The sequence below is a fragment of the Halichoerus grypus genome, chromosome 7 (assembly GCF_964656455.1).
Source record: "Halichoerus grypus chromosome 7, mHalGry1.hap1.1, whole genome shotgun sequence".
NCBI classification, from domain to species: Eukaryota; Metazoa; Chordata; class Mammalia; order Carnivora; family Phocidae; genus Halichoerus; species Halichoerus grypus.
This window is the reverse complement of record NC_135718.1, coordinates 56,698,983-56,718,273: the sequence shown is the minus strand read 5'-3', so window position 1 is coordinate 56,718,273 and position 19,291 is coordinate 56,698,983. Positions and strand designations below refer to the sequence as shown.

Below are 19,291 nucleotides of genomic sequence, written 5' to 3'. Positions count from 1 at the left end.
ACTGCAGTGTGGAGTGTGGCCAGAAAGAGAACCTGGCATCGTCTCTTCTAGAGCTGTGTAGTGTAAACTATAGTGTCTTCTAAGAGGCTAAACATTTTACCCTCTAATCTGCAGTGAGGAAGCAAAGCCCTGAGCCCTCCTCAGTTTCTTATTAACGGATATTAGAAGGAAAGGGAAATTCAGCATTGGTTTCTCAAAGAGTTCTAGAGATACACTTGTGATTTTGTAAGTTTAAGTTTATGCCCCGGGGAAGACACTTTCATTCCTTACAAACCAAATGGATTTTGATAATTAGGGATAACTAAGAAAGTAAAATTTCTACGGAGACTTTCTATAGAAATAAATATAAATTGCCAATAGGTGGCTGCCTCTGATGTTAGGCGTTGGAATCCATAAGTTTGGGGAATGTCACTATTGTTTCTGTTGACTTGTGAAAAATGCCAAATGCACACATAACTTAGAGTCTTGTTTTTTCTAGTTATTATTTCTAATTACTATTTCTAATAATGCACGCAGAGCTGTTGACCACCAAGTCACTCTTTACATTAAGGGTTTGGTTTATTCATCCAATGGTTAAGCAAATTTATAAAAATAATTCAAACCAATACCATGCATACTATTTTGCTCTAATCTTGATTAGTCTTGATGGTGGTGATGCCCTTTTTGCTAGCTTGTACTGATTAAAGGAAATCACTTACAAAAGCAACATTTTTTAAGTTCTCAGTGCTAGTTACATTTATATATATATTAACATATATATATTCCTATATAGGAACAAATATATATATTTGGGTACTTGTAAGGAATTAGTAGTAATTGGCTTAAATAAAATATTGAGGAATTGTATATCTAGTTACTTAAAAGCTAAATGTTATTTCAACTACTTTAACCTTTAAAAAAGCATGAAAAATGTATCTATATTTCCAAGTTCACAGAGAAAGCTTTCAAATTAATTATTTGTATTCTCATCAGCTTGTCTTTTTTTTTTTTTAAACGAAGTATTACGAAAGTGCACATTTGCCAATCAGTGCAATTAGATTTCAACATTCCGTATCTTCACTGAGAGAAGCACTCAAATCATCGTTCCCAAAGAGGCCTTTATTGCCATCAGGAAACTAGCAGGGCACTTGGCACGAAGAACAAACCCACATTTTTATTTATATATTACAAAATCTATATTTTAATAACGTATACATTTAAAAATACAGAGCACTCACGCCCTGTACTCTAGAAAAAAAAAAAAACTATAACTACTTCATGCATACACACACAATGCACTAAGCATAAATGCATTTACACGACGGGTAGGTAGCTGTTTTAAGCGTACACAAGTAATGCATATTGTAACTTCACCCGAACAGGTCAAACTTACAAAGTTTAAGAAAGTTATTATTTCTCTGAGGACTAAAACTGCAGTATAGCCTAATCCTATTTTTTCTTAAGATTGTTTTCCCTCAAAGTCGTCCCAAAAAAGGAGGAAGGGGCATTATTTTCACAGCAATCAAAACCATTCACAAGATCCATTAATGTAATCTACAAAATACTGATAAGGAGGAAGAGAAAGGCAATAAAATCGTGTCCGTAAGACCGCTGACGCGAATAAAAGTAACCTGAAAGTTTGCTACTTTATTCTATGACTGCATCCTTGGCCACCTACTGGGGACAGGGCTACGGCTCCGGAGCTCGATCACTGGGCATCTCCCCCCGGCAGGGCCGCGCGCCCTAACTGGCCATCTGGAAGGGCTCCGGCTGGAAGGCGAAGAGCCTCTGGCCGTAGGGCTCGCTCTCACCCGGCAGCTTCGCGCCCGCAAACGGAAGGTAGTGGTCGCGGCCAAAGTGCTCACAGTGGAGACTGACCCAGTCCCGCTCCGAGCCGAATCGCTCGGCCTCGGCCAGGATACGGGTCAGCGCCATGATGTAGCTCAGTGCCATCTGCAGGGTCTCATACTTGGACAGCTTTTTATCCTGGCCCCACTGGGGCACCACCCTGCGCAGGCGATCGAACGCCGTGTTGAGACCCTGCATGCGACGGCGCTCGCGCGCGTTGGCCGCCAGGCGCCTGCGCGCCGCGCTCTCCAGCCGTCCAGCCCCGGCGCACGCACCCGCGCACTCGGCGCCGCCTGCGCACGGGGGCGCGGCGCGCGCTCCCGCCGCCGGGTTGCTGGGCTTGCAGGACTTCATCCCCCGCCGGAAGGAGGGAGGCGCTGAGCTCACTCGCCCGCTTAGGAACCTGCGCGCGAGCCGGTCTATCGAGCCGCTCCCCAACGTGGCTCTTCTGAGCGAGTAAGTCATACACAAAGCAACTCGTGTGGAATCAGAGTTTACAGTGGGGAGTACGGGATCCCGCCTTCCGTCCTACTGGATAACCAGATTGATGTCTCTTCACTTGCTCAAATTTAGGGGAAACTGAGGTGCTGAAGAGAAAGTCATGTTCCCAACGTGAGGTTGGAAAAGAGAAGGGAACCTTCTTGCTGCAGAATTTGGTGTGGCTGGTTTGGGCAAGGTCTTTCAAGTCCTCTGGGAAAGCCCGAAACTTCTTTTTCAGGAAGACGAGATCTTTTCAGATGCTCAGAGAAGGAGCGCTTTTTCCGCAGTAGCTGTCGGAGAGTGCTGGATGAATCTTTGAAGGAGGAGAATTTATAGCAGAGGGCTGAGGGAGGGAACAGGTGGTGGCAGGTGGGCGGGCGTCCCTCGGCTTCCATCTCAGCACCTTCCTACCCTGGGAACTGCAGGCGGGGGGAAGGGGAACGACGCACAGCAAAATCCTGACATTACAGCCATCGTCTGTTGAAGTTTCTCCAAAGCTATGTCCAACAGTAACACACCATCTGGAGTGGCCTGGCTGTCCCCAAAAGAATAACAGGGTGGGGGGTGGGGAAAGAGCTTGGTCCATCCTTTCCCATATCAACGGGCAGCTTACATATCAAAAACTTAACCAAGGTTTTACAATTATTAGAAATTATTTGTGTGAACATGTTGGTCTTGGAATTATGAGATATATTAGAAGTTTAAGAAGATTTACCTTTGTCAAGATGAATGACAATTTTGGTTAATGCCGATCTAGTATATTGATGTTTTTCTTTTAGCTATTAAATAAGTTGGGACAAATTAGTAGGTCCTAATATTGCAGACCTGGAATTTTACTGTGCAAATAATTTGGCTGTTTTCTGCAGAATAACTTACTGTAACATATCAAAAGATATTAATGGTATATCAAAAAAATATTCTAGTTGTATAGTTGGATTGCATGAGTTTGGATACTTAGGCAAATTAACTCAGAATTTATACTCCATTTCCCCTGAAAGAGGCTCATAAATGTTTTGGGGACATATATTGAGATGATAATTATTTAATCTGACATTTAAATCTAATAAAACTAATCATAATGCACATATATGTGCAAAATGGAAACATCTAAGTAATTTGTGAGATTTTTAAAAATAATTTCTAATGGAAGATTTATCCCCATCTCATAAAGCTATAAATATTTCATACTCCATGGATGTTTTAGTTGTATCAGCTGTCCTCAGGAACAATAACGAAGCATGATTTCCACTATTGATAATGATCTGATTTATACAGAGAACCCATTAACTTGATTCTCTCATCACAACTTTTTTCTAGTTCTTAAGGAAGAGTGAAGTGGCAAAGAAACCAGATCCAAATAGATTCAAGCCAGGATCATTTCTGGATTCTTCAGGAACACCAAGTATGTTCTTTCTCCTTTTGAAATGGGATTGTGTCAGCATTATTCCCAGATATTTTTGTTAAATTCAATTTTCAACAACCTCTCACAAAGCAGGAGTCTTTTTACTGTAACTTTCTTCCCCCACCTTTGCCTCAGACTGACTCCCAAGTCCAGTCTTCCCATAAATAGTTGATTAATCCCCAGCTGAAACAATGACAGTGAAATGAAGTTGAGTAACATGAAGACAATAGGATGCAATTGAACATTAATGGTCTCCAGCATGACAGATGTTGAACACAGACTTTTACATGGAGCCACTCAGCTCTGTTACTCTGAGTCCTAATAGTCTTGGTCAGGAATGGTAGTCCTGTGACAGGAAAGGCTATGTTATTTCATCATCAAAATGTCAAATATACTTTTTGAATTTTTATGGAAATCTGCCCTATTAATCCTATTCTTTCTCATGTTCACTTATCTCATCCCTTTCCCCGAAGGAGCCTTCTCTGTGATACTCTTTGGAATGTTCCCTCACAAAACATACTGTGCACTTGTTCTGGGCACTACTGATCAAAGTGCTAATAAGATGCATGATTTTGCAGGCCATATATTCATGTTTGGAGAGATTATAGCCTGTGCACTAAGAAAAGCAAAAGCACAACTTAAAGAGAAAAAGGAGGGGCGCCTGGGTGGCTTAGTTGGTTGGGCGACAGCCTTCGGCTCGGGTCATGATCCCAGGGTCCTGGGATTGGGCCCCGCCCGCGTTGGGCTCCCTGCTCAGTGAGCCTGCTTCTCCCTCTGCCTCTCTCCCCTGCTTGTGCTCTCCCGCTCTCTCTCTGTCAAATAAATAAATAAAATCTTAAAAAAAAGAGAGAAAAAGGAAAAATAGCAGTATGCACACAGCACATAAGAACATAACTAGCAGGGATGCCTGGGTGGCTCAGTCAGTTAAGCGGCTGCCTTTGGCCCGGGTCATGATCCCAGGGTCCTGGGATTGAGTCCCACACTGGGCTCCTTACTCAGCAGGGAGCCTGCTTCTCTCTCTCTCTCCCTCTGCTTGTGCTCTCTCTGTCAAATAAATAAAATCTTTAAAAAAAAAAAAAAAAAACATAAACTAGCAGATATCTATGACATGAAATTGATCCAGGATAGAGAACATTGCTATAATAAAGGGCCTTAGGAGTATAGTGTGTACAGTGAGACATTTCCCAAATGCATTCTGAAGGACAATTTATTAGTACTACGAAGAGGCTATTGGGGAAAAGGATTTCACTGTCAAGTAAGTTTGGGAAACATATTTACTGTCTCCTGCTTGGATAGACATGAAGCAAAATTGGTATAGTAAAGTTTCTGAGAAGTTCTAAGGTAAAGAAACCTACTGACTCTAGCATTTCCTAGACCTTTTTTTTTTTTTTTAAGATTTTATTTATTTATTTGAGAGAGAGAGACACAGTGAGAGAGGGAACACAAGCAGGGGGAGTGGGAGAGGGAGAAGCAGGCTTCCCGCGGAGCAGGGAGCCCGATGCGGGGCTCGATCCCAGGACCCTGAGATCATGACCTGAGCCGAAGGCAGACGCTTAACGACTGAACCACCCAGGCGCCCTTTCCTAGACCTTTTTGAACACAGAATGCTTTTTTCCTAGAACATCCTGTTCACAAAGTTCCTTGGAATACACTTTTTCAAACCTGCTCTAGTACCTCCCATTTATTTTATAGAGGAGAAGGTGAGATACAGAAACTAAACACTACGCTCAGAGGTATTGAGCAACTTAATGACTATATTAAAATCTCCTGTGTCCTTTGATTTTAGAGACTTTCGAATTATAAAATCACTTAATACAAGCCACTCAGTTTACAGTGGGGCAACTGAGATCCACCAGTGACTTCCCAAAGTCAGACAAGTCACTAGTAAAGTTTTCAGGAATAAAATTAGAAATTTTGTGCTTAAAGGACAGTGTTACTTATTTTATAACCCTGATGTCTAGCACAGTGCCTAGACAATGAAGGGTAATACATGACACAAACTGAATGGCTAGAAAAATAAATCAGGTAAATGAGAGAGAGATGCTACAGAATGAGTACATTCCTAGTGAATAACCCATATGAATGATTTGCATTCCCTCGCCTTGTAAAGAACACACACATTAGCTCCACATTTTGAATGCAAAATTAATTCTTTCTTACCAAAAAATACAGCCATTTGAGTCAGGAGAACATGCGTGTCAGAAACTCCCACAATGTTTCTGTACTGAGGGTATGATCCTACCAGGTGAACTGGCAGTTACTGTATATCTCAGGGTTGGCCAGAAATCAAAACTGGCAGATGGAGATGAGGGGGGGAGAAGGAGAAGTAGAAGGAGCTTACACCTGTAGGAGTAGAAAAATAGGAGCAATATTATTTTAGAGGAAAAATGACAAGGATGCAGGAGTTCCTGTCCCAGGCCCCAGAAGTGATCACTTATCTCCAGAAAGTATGGGCTCACCACAGTGCCCCAGGTGATTCTCCAACCCCCATCACTTCACACACTGCTTGAGAATTCTGGCTTGACAGCCTGATTTCGTTTCTCCAGTCACCATGAGCCAGACTGACTTGCATGGTTTGGACTCTGCATTTACTCTTCTCCATAGTGGATCTTAGCCTCCTCTTAGCGTCTGGGTTAAGCACCATCTTTGGAGTCAGTTTTGAGTCCTGTATCTCCTGTCAGCTAGCTTTGTGCTCTTGCACAAATCACTTCTATTTTTCCATCTGCAAAGTGGAATCATAATACCTACCTTACAGGGCAGTAGAGAATATTAAATGAGACTGTAGTTGTAAAGGAACCTGCCTGGTCCCTAAGGAAGTCACTCTTTAAATGACAGCTAATACTACATGTTGTGAGTAGTTTTTACAAATGATAATGAAAATTTTACAATGATAATGAAAAACTTAATGAATCATTGTTTGAATCTTTTATACATAAAGCTACAGTTAGTCATGATGCGAATCCCAGCTGCGCAACCTTAGGCAACTTGCTTAACTTCTCTATACTTCTTAATCTGTTAAAAAGAGGTTTAATAATAGAACCAATCTTATTGATTTGGTATGAGATTAGATAGTTACTCTTTGTAAGCACTTAGATCTGTGTTTGACATACAATTAAATGCAGTATAGGCGCTTGTTTGGGTAAGTAAAATGACCTGTGGCAATTGTTCAAGATGTAGATTAGCTACCCCTCCTTTCTGCTCATTTTTGCTTTATTTTCCTGCTCTTCCATACAGGGAGCAGGAACAGGGAGAGAAGAGTAAATTGAGAGGAGTTCCCTTTCCCTTTTGCTGCTCAGGGCCTTACTGGGTAGTAAATTTAGGGATTGCATTATAGTTTGAGGTTCAGTTTTATAGTTATAGACACATATTTTAAAGCGTTAATTTTCAGGGGATGCTCTGTTTTTCCAGTGACTGGAATATTTGCATTCACCATCCAGGGCCTTCCCTTCCTGGTACTGAGGTTTTTGAGAAGACAAATCAGTTACGGTTTCTTTTCATGAGTCTAGAAGCAGAACAAAGGGAATCAATCCGAGGGATGTGCTGCACTGTTCTATGGTAAATTTGGACCAGAAGCTGTGTTTTTCAGAATGCCTTTCCCTGTGTCGTTCTGGATTTGAGGTGGGCAAAAGGAAGTTATATGAGCTTTGGGAAGCAGAAGTGAAGCCACCATGCTCTGAACATCATTTGCAGGTTAGAGGCCATGAAAGACAGACACAGGGGTGCAGGTGGATTCCAGTTTGTTCTTGAACTTTCTCATTGTGTATCTACTCCTCCCTCCTGACTGCCAGCTCTGCTGACAGCACCTCCCCAACCCAGTCTTATTTCAGCCGCTGGAAGTACATGCCTCCCAGACCCCCCTGCAAGCTCTTCCTCACTCACCCAAGCCAGGGCTGCTTAGTGACTATGCCCTGATGCTTCAGCAACCCCTTCTGGACCCTTACATTCTTAGCTCCTTCCCCTATTGTGTAAGTCCTCATCCTTAGAATACATTCCTTCTTCCATAGTCCGTACAGTGGCCCCGTTTTCCTGGCTGAACCCTGACTGGTACAAGGAATCTTTTCTCCAGGCAACAGCAAAATCCCTGCCTCCCAGCGAAGACCCTCTACACGGGTGCCTCCTTGTCTGTGTGTCCACCAGTAGTTACTGTTTCCATCTGTTCAGCCCTGTGCCAGACAACATCAGGAATGATGGCCTTTAGCCTAATGGAATTCACAATCCAGTTGTGGAGATAAGACCCAACACCCATCAAAAAGCTAACCCTGAGTCATAAACCAGGGTTATATTCCCCAAACAGCACACAAGATAGTCCATTAGAGTATGTGAAAAGATTAGAAATTCTGCTGATGTTTATTTTATCTCATTTTTAAAATTTCTATCTTGGGGTGTATTTGTAGCATACAAAATACAAAAACATATATTTATATATGAGTATATACTAGTCCTTTTTTTTTCTGGTAAGAGTGCATGATCAGAAAAGCTGGGACCACTGTCCTAGGCATGAAACAATACATGATTAGTGCCATGAGGAGCACAGAGCAGAGAGATTTTACTGTGCTCTGGAGGAAGAAGGATTTCGGCTGTTGACCCCTTCCTCTGACATCATCTCTTACTGCTGCCCCCTCAAAAGGCTGCTCCTCCTCCACTTCCCATGCTTCCCCCCACCTTGGGGCTCCTTCCCTGGTTGCTCCCTTGGCCTCAAATGCAGTTTCCCCAGATCCTCCCTGGCTGGCTTGGTTGTGTCATTCAGCTCCTCTTCTACCCAATGCTTTATGTCCTTAGCTGTTTGACAAGTCCAGGAATTCAGGGGTTTCCTCTATACTATTCCTAGCTGTATCTCCAGTACCTAGAATTGTGTCTAGCACATAACAGAGGCTCAAGGAATATTGGTTGAAGGAAAAAAAGGGAGGAGGAAAAGGTAGATGAAGGGACCCCACACACAAAGGGAGAGTAGACACTGTTCCCCTAGGAACACAGCTCTTTTTCTTCCTCCTCATATGGACCCTTCTGAGGGTGCCCTCCAAAAGCAGTGGCAACAGACCTGCTGCTTTTGTTTCTGCTCTGAAATTGTGGTATTTGCTGTTTCACAGGGAGCAGGTGGCTTACTTCCCCAAAGGGTGGCTCTCATTACAATCCAGGTTTCAGGCAGTACCTGAGTCAGCTCAGAGTCAAAGCCCAGAGGCCTTACTGGCCCAGGCCAGCCGCTGATACCCGCTCCCTGCCCCAGGGGGAAGTGGTTTTCTCTCGATTTTAGTTGGTGTTGCTTTTTTGTTTCCTTGTGCAATTTCAGCAGCTTGGCTGAACAAGTTTTTCTAATGTCTGAAGACTTGGGTCTTTTAATTCTGTGTTCCTGTTCCTCCTCACCATCACGTTCGATTCTTACTTCCCTGTCTGTGCCCCAGGCTCCTACTGACCTTCACTGAGCAGGGAGCAAGAATATGTCATGCCTAGCTGATCAGGTATCTGTACCAGTCAGATTCCTGGCTGTCTCTAAATGGGATCCAACACTGGTAGCCATAGGAGTATAGGTGCTTTTCTATTCCTTTGGCAGCCATGTACCAATTTGTTTCATTGTTTCCAACTTTCACTCATTTATTCAAATATTTAGTGAACTTATTATGTGCCAGGTACTAGAAATAGAACTGACCACACTGCAAAAATCCCTACCCTCGTGGATATTTAAAACTGGTATCATTGGTATCTTCTTATGAATTTATTGCCTGTTTTTCCAAATAGGTTATAAGGTTTTTCTTTAAAGATTTTATTTATTTAACAGAGAGAGAGCAAGAGAGGGAACACAAGCAGGGGGAGTGGGAGAGGGAGAAGCAGGCTTCCCGCGGAGCAGGGAGCCCGATGCGGGGCTCAATCCCAGGACCCTGGGACCGTGACCTGAGCCGAAGGCAGACAATGACTGAGCCACCCAGGCGCCCCTTTGCTACCATATTTTTAATATTCAGCAGGCCCTTATTTACTCATTTTTCCTTTTAAAAATGGCATCCTGTATTTTATCTCTGAGGGTATTCGTTATAGTTTCTTTAAAGTTTTCTTTTGCTACCACCATTCTTTCTTCTGAATTCCCTTCCTGGGTTTGTTTGGCTCAAGTACCTCATGCCTGTTATTCCTTAAATGTTGGAAAATCCCCGTATTTCAATAAAGGCACAAAAAAAATCTTTTTTTTTTTAAAGATTTTATTTATTTGACAGAGAGAGAGACAGCAAGAGAGGGAACACAAGCAGGGGAAGCAAGAGAGGGAGAAGCAGGCTTCCCACTGAGCAGGGAGCCCAGGACCCTGAGATCATGACCTGAGCCAAAGGCAGACGCTTAATGACTGAGCCACCCAGGCGCCCCTAGGTTATAAGTTCTTTGAGGGAAGGGGCAAATTTCAGATACCTGGGTCTTGCTAGAGTGTTCGATAAATATGTATTTGCTACTTGGTTTACTGAAGTTTTTACTCAGGCTGACCTTAAGCTAAAGAAACCAATATCACCATAAATAAAGTAATGCCTTCAGGAAATGCCAAATGCTTACCAGGTGTTAATTCCTATCTTCACAATACCCTTTGAGTAGGGGGTGTTATAATCTTCATTTTGTGGCCATGCCTCCATGCCCTCTGATGGTATGCAGGATACAGGTAAGTCATCTCAGATGGAAACCAAAAGTTTACTGAAATACTTGATAACTTTAGGCCAAGAAATACCCCTAGAACGCAGGTTTTCTGCAGAAGCCCATTATGAGAACCTCTTACCAATTCAATCTCCCCAGTGTCCCCAGACTCAAGTGCGTCAGAGAAATTCCAGAGTGCTGACTCTAGCCCCCAGTACCCCCTTTCTTTCATGCCTCACTTTACCCAGAAGATCAGCTTTATTGGTTTCCCAAAGAGTATTCTGAAACTGTTACCCTTCAACAAAGAAAAGGAAATTCTGGCTTAAACAAAGCTATATAGGCTTTTTACTACAGGACTTTTCAGACCTTTTACTATGATCGTGGTCCTTCTCAGGATGAGATATACAGAGTTTCCCAAATTATGTGGTCATGGAAAACTCTTCATCTCAGAGGATATCGAGAGAGCAGTATCCACACACAAAAATTTTGGAAAATGCAAGCTGAATTCATAATCTTACATTTAAGGAAAAGGCCATCTTAAAACATTTTAGTGTTTGATTTAAAAAATATATATCTATATATCTTGGGGTGCCTGGGTGGCTCAGTCGGTTAAGCATCTGCCTTCAGCTCAGGTCATGATCTCAGGGTCCTGGGATCCAGCCCTGAGTAGTCGAGTAGTCAGGCTCCCTGCTCAGTGGGGAGTCTGCTTCTCCCTCTCCCTCTGCCCCTCCCCGCACTTGTGCACTCATGTGCTCTCTCCTTCTCATTCAGATGAATAAAAATCTTTTAAAAATCTGTATATCTTTACACACAAAAGTCTAACTTGCAATTTTGAAATTAATGAACTAATTCCTTCTCCACTATATTCTGGTCATTCTTTTGAATCCTGAAGATTTATAGTTACTAGGGGGTATACAAATTCTCTGGCAATGCCAATGGTTAGATGGATGTGCTGGGAGAAGTACGTTGAAGCTGGGAAAATTTTCAGGGCAAAAAACTAGCTGTCAAGGAGGATGATCAGAGGTTCACTGCTCAGCCGGGTCGGAATTTGACTGTATACGAAGGGACCCAGGAAAGGAAGGAAGTGCCAGTAGAGAGAAGGGCGTTGGTGGCAGGGTCAGATTCAAACTGTCCTAACCCACAGTTTATTGCCCAAAGCCTGCTGGTAGACCTGTGCCTGTGAATAACCTGCCTCTATTATTTTAGTGCTTCTAATTATTATCCAGTTAACCCACTAAAAAAAGTTAAGAGAGACAGAAGCAGACGCTGTATGCCTCCTGATGGACAAACACAGCACCTAGTATATCTACTAAAAAATTGAACCTGAATGTTATGAGACCTCTATATCTAGCAATCCATTTGCATGACAATTAGAAGACAGAGGAACATGTTAAGAGATACCATGGGGAGGCAGTCAGCAAGATCCAGAATTGAAAATCTCAATAGGACAATTACTGGTTTGTCAACAAATATGCTGCCAAAAAAAAAGAAACATCAAAGTGGGAACCTATGGAATTATAATAAGAGACTAGAACCATATCAACCATATGCAATGTGTGGATCTTGTTTGGATCCTGATTCAAATAAACCAATTTTATAAATATTTATGAGGCAATGGGGGAAATTTGAACACTGACTGCATATTTAATAATAAGGAATTAATAATAATTTATTATTAGGAAGTTATTTTAGATGTAATAGATATCACGGCTACATTGTTTAAGTCCTTATATTTTAGAGATACATACTGAAATACAAATGAAATTATATAATATGTGGAATTTGCTTCGAAATCTAGGACAGAGAGAAATAGGTAGAAGTGTAAGTAAAACAAGATTGCCTATGACTTAATAATTATTGAAGCTTGGTGATAGGCATATTGTGGTTCATTATACTATTCTTCCTGTCTGAAATTCTGCAAAATACAGACTTAAAAAACGGGGGGGGGGGGGAGGGTTGTGCCACAAGTTGATCACACCCTATGAGCTCATGAAATTAGAAAGAAATTAGTCAGTAGAAAATTTCCATTTCAGGGTTATATTGGGTGAATATTTGGAAATGGGGACAGAACAGGAGTAGTGTGTATCTTTAGGTGCTGGTGGTCAGCATCAGTACTTTGGGGTCAAGGAAGTGACCCTCTTTGTACTTCAAACCACAGAGTCTGCTTCTGGATTCCCAGATGTTAATCCAACCCTTTTCTGGCTTTACCCATGACTTGCCTGGAGATGCACCTAGCTGCCTGGTCTGTTCCCAATCCCTTTATCTACCATGTGGGGAGGAAAGGGAGGGTGGGAGACAGACAAATGGAACGCTGGAGTCATCAAGGGGGGAGCTCCTTAAGAGGGCTCTAACTGCTAATTCATGACATGGAAACATGAAAACTCCAGGAAGCGTGGAGGAAGTTTTGGTGAATCATGTGGTCTATGGGAAGCTAAAACAGTACCACTGATATTCTGAGTGGCTCCTGCAGAAGTGAGGATGGATTGTGCCAAGGGTAACCATCTGGGAGGAGCCTAATCATGGCCATGGGGAGAGGATGAACTCCACGGCCAGAAAAGAGAAGAGATTGAACTGGCCCCAACAGGGACTTGTGTCTTTAGCTGTGCTACGGAGTTAACCAACCCTTAGTGATATCGTATGGAAAGTCTCCCTATTTGAGGGAGCTGGGAGAGAAACTTTGATCTCTTGCTCTGGGATATTACCTAGCTTCAGAGTTGTCATTCATAAAAGGACCCAAACTCATATTTGGGTCCTCAGGGGAAGCTCTTTGGAGAAGATGGGGCTAGAGCCTTCCCAGTCTGAATCAACACCCAAACATGGATTAGAAGGATGGATCCTATGGAAGAAGCCATTTCTAATAATAACTGTAGGAAACCCATGGCCTGCTTCACTAGATGATTGGCATACTGAGACTGTCCCAGTTAATCACTGAAGGTAATATTGTAGTTCATAAAGAATAAAATGGGGGCACCTGGCTGGCTCAGGCGGAAGAGCATGCAACTCTTGAGCTCAGGGTCATGAGTTCAAGTCCCATGTTGGGTGTAGAGATTACTTAAAAAAAACTTTCTTTAAAAAAAATTTTTTTTAATGTACGTGGCTTTATGCATTTGTGCAGCTTAGATGAGTCTAAGACCCTTTTTCAGAGATCTTTGACATTTGAAGAATTAACACTCCAATGTCACCTATTCTTGAGGAAGCCAGCTTGGTCATTTTGTGTAAGCACAAACTTAAATCCCAGGTTTCCAGACATAGATGTAAGTCACTTAGCCAAGGAACAAGTCCAGCTGGTTAACCACCTGGTACATGCATCTCCATGTAGTCTTATAGGTCTCATGGCTGAAGACACCTTTTATGAGGGAAATTTTGTGTTATGATGATATTCTCAAGGTTGGAAAACCCAGAAGTTTTGAGTTAAACCACTTGCAAACATCACAAGCCTGCTGTACAAAATTCACCTCTCTCTACCTCTTTTTAAAAAGTTTTCAGTAGGAAACAGCATCGCTTAAGGTTATTGCAGGAGAAAAAAAGAAAACAGAACCAGTCTTTAAGTGAAAAGGAGACAAGAAATGATATGAGGAGTAGCTGACTAAATCAAAGGAAGCTGAACCAATTCTCTGGCAGATGAATGAATGTGGGTGACCTGAGACCTGAGGAGCCCTTGCTCTTGGTCCTAGAACACTAGGACACGTGCTCCAGCCCACGTGTCTATTCCAGTCAAGTTTTCAAATACCAGGGAGAGAGAATTGGACTGACCAGCCTGTCAAGTGTCTCTAGCTATGGCTAGGGAACAGCAACGGGGTCATCGGGGGCTTGGTTGTGAGCCAGAAGCCACTGCAGTTTGTGTCTGTTAGAGAAAGGGGTACCCTTTCCTCCTGCCCCAGTGATGGGGATTCAGCTGAAGCTGCAGATAAAGGGGAAGAGTAACCAGGCATCTCAGGAAAGCTGCAGTTTGGGCTGTAGCACAGTTCTCTGACCACCCCTGCTCTTTGTTCATCTGGGAGAACTGGCCCTTCTTCCCCTGTCCTCTTCCCCCAGCCGCACCCAGAAGCAGGGCTCCTCGCCCCTGTTCCCTTGGTGTCCATTTCAATGAAACTGCTTCTGATAGGGGGAAGGAAAGCTTGGGGTACAGATGGCCAGGCAGGCCCACCTCCAGCAGAGTTTTGGTCCTGAAGAAAGCAACCCCATCCCCAGCTACACAAAAGTTTTCTCCCTTGAGTCATCACTTGATCCTGATTACCCAGCTCTCTCGGGAGAGTGATCTACCTGAGATCTACGACAGAAGTTGTTGCCATGACTACTGCTGGGTTCCCTGGAGTTCTGGTTCTGATAGGACCAGAGACTGGCATGAAGTGCTCCTAACGCAAGAACCCATTCATTACAGGGTAAATCAAAATATGTGCCTGGATCTTCATCTCTTCATTGAAAAACAAGAGAGGCTAGTGAGTCCGAACACGGGAGAAACGAGCAACTTAAAAGACTCCCCATACAACTTTAAGACTATGGACTTCCATTGTAAAAATGTTAACATTCAAGATTTTTAAACCAGCACTACTCACTTGGTTCCTGCCTATTTATTTAACATGTCTGTCTTACTCATATTTGGCTGGAATTTTCATTATTATCTTTATTGTCATTTTTAGTACCTGAGATTTATTAGAAGTGCACTAATGTACCTGGTACCATACTAAACCCTTGCAACATATTATGTTATTTCATTCTCTCAGCACCCCAGCGAGATGGGTACTATTATTGTCCCCATTTTACAGATGAAGAAAATGAGGACCAGAGGGGTTAGAAACTTGTCCCAAGGTCCTTCTGCTGGTGAGTGATGGAACCTGAATTTGTCTGACTGCAGAACATAGCGTCTTAACCACTATAAAATCTGTGTCAGTCCAAAGAATACTGGTCTGCTTAACCTGGCGTCAGAACATTGAACATAACGATCCAGTATTGCCACACGCAGAGGAACCCACATGTCTCCCTCAGGCTGGAGGCGATGTGGTAGGCTTTGGGGGCTTACATGTATTGCATTTGTGGTCAGACCTCCAGGCCTTGGATAAATAGTGGCTAACCCCACCATTACTGTAGTCTGGCTTAGCCTGAAACCAGGCTCCAACCCTAGCCTCTAGTAAACAAACTCTTTAATTCAATTTATCGATGGGCTGCGAAGACATCAGTCCATTGGAACAACCCTGGGAGGCTGCTCTGAGCTCTGCCCTTCCCATTAGGGGCTGTAAGTTTGTGCAAACAACCATAAAATTAAACCCACCCAGGGAGGGACATTGATTTCCAATTGGCATAGTTCGCCAGATGCTGTTTGGTCTAAGAACTGCTTGACCTCTACTAGTGACGCCACCTGCCCTTGGCTTTACAGGGTGTGTTCCCAGCAGGGAAGGCCTCTCCACTAATGCCTGCCACTGGAACTTGGGCTGAAGGCATGGTGGGTTCCCCATATGTTGCAGGGAAGAGGCCAGCCACGCCCAGGTTTGGATTCACCCTCTTATCCAACCCTGGGACTAAAGCTGCCCCCAGGAGGTTACAGACGCTCCCACCCCCAACTAATTAAATAGGTGGCCTCCTGCTGCTAAAAGGGAATGAGGGCGGAAAGACAGAGGATGCCTGATTTAACTACGACCTGGGTAAGTAGCTCAGTCGCCCGGACCCAGAAATCACCGATGCGTGACTAAACGGTCTCTAATGGGTTAGGGGGGTTCCTATGCCTGAGACCTGGAGTTCTGTTTATTCTCAGGCTGCTTTGTAGTTTTCAAATCTTATAGTCCAAAACGTTTATTACAGAAGCTTTACACGTTATTAAAAATAAAATTATTAATGGGTGTATCTTACAGTTGTTATTACACACCAATCCTTGTGTTAAAGCATTGGAATAAAAGTGACTATTCAAAGACACTATTTTTTCTCCTGTGACAACCTGAAGATGATTCTACCCCTTCATACACACGCACACTTGTACGTGCACACACACAAAGAGCAGGTTTCTGGATTCAAAGCTAAGTGTCTACCTAAATTACTAGTGCTACATCTAAATGTCCATGCAATTATGTTTATTTAGAAACTAAAATCATGGCTTGGATTAAGGAAAGAAACCTTTTAGAGTTTTTCAGGTGTTCAGCATACAAGTGAGTTATTAGTTGCTCCGTTTTCCATTCTGTTTTTGCTACAAATCACTTGAAAGGAAAGAGGACCTGAGAGGCAAAGAGGAAGACAGTTGTAATAATAGGAAATTGGACTAAATTAAAATGATACTTAGTCACAGCACAACTTGGCCTCTTTGCCACCAACTTTTGACATTCTAATTAGGGTAAATGGTTATGCAAATCTAGTCTGCCACTCATGTCCCCCCTAGCCAGAGTGCCTGTGATTGTTTTAAGTGAGGACTGTTGATGGCATAATTAAAGCTCTCCTAAAAATTAATTGGGAATTGGAGGACAACCTCCAAAGATGCCCTAATTTGTGGTCAGCCCGGCACAGCTGTCCTTTTGTCCTACCCACCACCAGGACGCCTCGAGTTTCCCCATCAAGTATAATAGAATGTGACACTCGAGGTGTTCTCAAGCTTTGGTCCACAAGATGGAGTGGAAGACAGACCAACAGGAGTCTGCAGCACCCAGGGTCACCTCCTGGGCAGGTTCAGCTGAGGAAACAGGGTTTCAGATGAATCCAGACGCGGAGCACAAAACACCTGGGTTTGAGGGTGTATGTGAAACAAAATTGGTCATGAGTTGATAAATGTCAAAGCTGCATAATGAATACGGGGTGGAGGGGACTGGAAGGAGTAATTATAGTATTAATTTGCTTTTGTGCACTTTTGAAATTTTCCATAATACAAAAAATTTAATGCATACACTACTGTTAAATTAATTAAACAGAGGCCACAGACTGAGATGGTTCTAATGCCTTAGCCCCCTATATAAGCAAACCAAGACCTAAGCCTGTAAATGTCTCAAGGTTAAGAAACCAAAACCTAAGGACAACCAATCATAAACAGCCAACTAGCCTTTCCCAAATAATGCAGCTGCTTAAGCTATAGCCAATCAAATAATTTACTTGCTCTGCTTCCAAGTCTTTTCTATAAAAGTGTGGCCCGTAGCTCCTGTTGGTGGAGCATTTCTAACCACTTCTAGTTTGGCACTGCCAGATTGGAATTTATTTTTGCTCAAACTCTTAAAATTTTAATATGCCTCAGTTTATCCTTTAAAACTACCAAAACGTAACTACCATCACGAGGAGGAAGTTCTTAGTAGCCAAAATCAACTTAATGGTTCTACTCTTAAAGGAGAAGAGTCAGAGTAACTAATCCTAAAAATGAGTATGCTATTCTAGTACATCTTTTTTCTTTAAGATTTTATTTATTTATGGAGAGAGAGAGTGGGGGGAGGGGCAAAGGGAGAGGGAAAGAGAGAATGTCAGGTAGACTCTGGCTAAGCATGGAGCCCAACTCGGGGCTTGATCTCACGACCCTGAGATCATGACCTGAGCCACCACCCAGGTGCCCCTGTTCTGGTACTTCTTATCACACCCAACACATCCCCACATCCAGCCCTGACTCTTCCTAGTTTTGCCCTAGCTGGGAATGAAGAGCAAGCACTGAGGAAAGACTAGGAGAGAAATGGGGCCAGGTGAGAGACGGACAAGGGGAAACTGGCTGAGTGGGTATCATGAGTGAAATCCCCAGGACAGCCTGGGAGGCGCAGTAGGTTAAGTGTCTGACTCTAGTGTTCAGCTCAGGTCATGGTCTCAGGGTCGTGAGATTGAGCTCCACCTCAGGCTCCATGCCCTGCTTAAGATTGTCTCTCTCGGCCTCTCCCCCCACACTCTCTTTAAAAAAAAAAAAAAGAAAGTGAGATCCCCAGATAATCTATCCAGAGGAGAACTGAGAGTTGATTATGAATTAATTCTATGTCATAAAAAACCAATACAATCCCGTTTGACTTAAAAAGAAAAATAACTTGGGGCACCTCGGTTGAGCATCTGACTTGGTTTCAGCTCAGGTCATGATCTCAGGGTCGTGGGCTCTGCGCTTATCTGGAAGTTTGCTTGGGATTCTTTCTCTCCCTCTGCCCCTCCCCCTCCACCAGCCCCCCCATACTGTCTCTCTCTCTCTCTCTCTCAGAAGAGATAAATAAATCTTTAAAAAAAGAAAAAAGAAAAGAAAAATAAGTAAACTTTAAAAATAAAAAGTGCCTGATAGTCAAGGGTAAATTCTCTCATGATTAACAAGCCTGCCTTGGCTTCCACGAGTTAAGATGCAATGGGAGAAGCAGTTGGTAGCTTCAGTCCTAAAGGTGGAGATTTCTGAAAGACAAGGAGCCCCTTGGCTACAGGAATTATAGTACACGATAGCTGCAGACTTTGGAGATCACCCATCATCCCTCATACAAAATGATGCTTTTTTCTTTATCTTTTAGAAGTATCCATGTTTGGGGTGACAGCAATTAATGAGCTAGCAGAAAGCTGCCCCAGCCAGTGTTTCCTAGCTTTGTTAGGAAAACTGGAGAGAACCAGCTTTGTTAGGGAAACTGGAGAGAACCAGTGTGGGCTAATTAATTGGTCTTCAGGTAGTAAGTAAATCAAAGGTGTCTTGGGTACCCTGGGAAGTCGGAGTCTCCCCTTTCCTGAGAATCAATCAGTGCAAGATTGATGAAGGGCTGCTAAGGTCAGGCTTAGAAACACAAAACCATCTGCCAACTCTCTAGGGTTGGTACCTGCAGTAGAGCAATTTTAGAAGAACAGGTGTTCACTTTTAACTTACCTCTTCTTTTCTTTTATGCTGAAATCATGATTTTAGCTAGAAAGAGCCTCCAGTTGGTTGATGAAATTCACAAACTGTCTACTGTAACTTAAAATAACCTGGCCCAAAGGTATTGTGATAACCTCAACTGCCTCTTGCACAAAGTCATAAACCACTCAACTTTGACAGAAGCTGCTCTGGCCTCTCCAGAAGCATTTGAGAGCATCAGGAAA

The 19,291-nt window shown here is 43.0% G+C and overlaps 1 protein-coding gene across 1 annotated transcript; it reads right to left on the bottom strand.

Annotated features, from left to right (window-relative positions):
• Positions 1-1,613: 1,613 nt before the first annotated feature.
• ATOH7 (atonal bHLH transcription factor 7) lies at positions 1,614-2,735 on the bottom strand. Its single transcript, XM_036113866.2, has one exon. It carries the CDS (start codon positions 2,290-2,292, stop codon positions 1,723-1,725), a length of 570 nt encoding a protein of 189 aa, XP_035969759.1. The 5' UTR covers positions 2,293-2,735; the 3' UTR covers positions 1,614-1,722.
• Between the last annotated feature and the right edge of the window lie 16,556 nt (positions 2,736-19,291).

What these genes read in the sequence shown, in the direction of transcription:
- ATOH7 (XM_036113866.2), bottom strand. Translation starts at nt 2,292, where the DNA reads ATGACTTACTCGCTCAGAAGAGCCACGTTGGGGAGCGGCTCGATAGAC.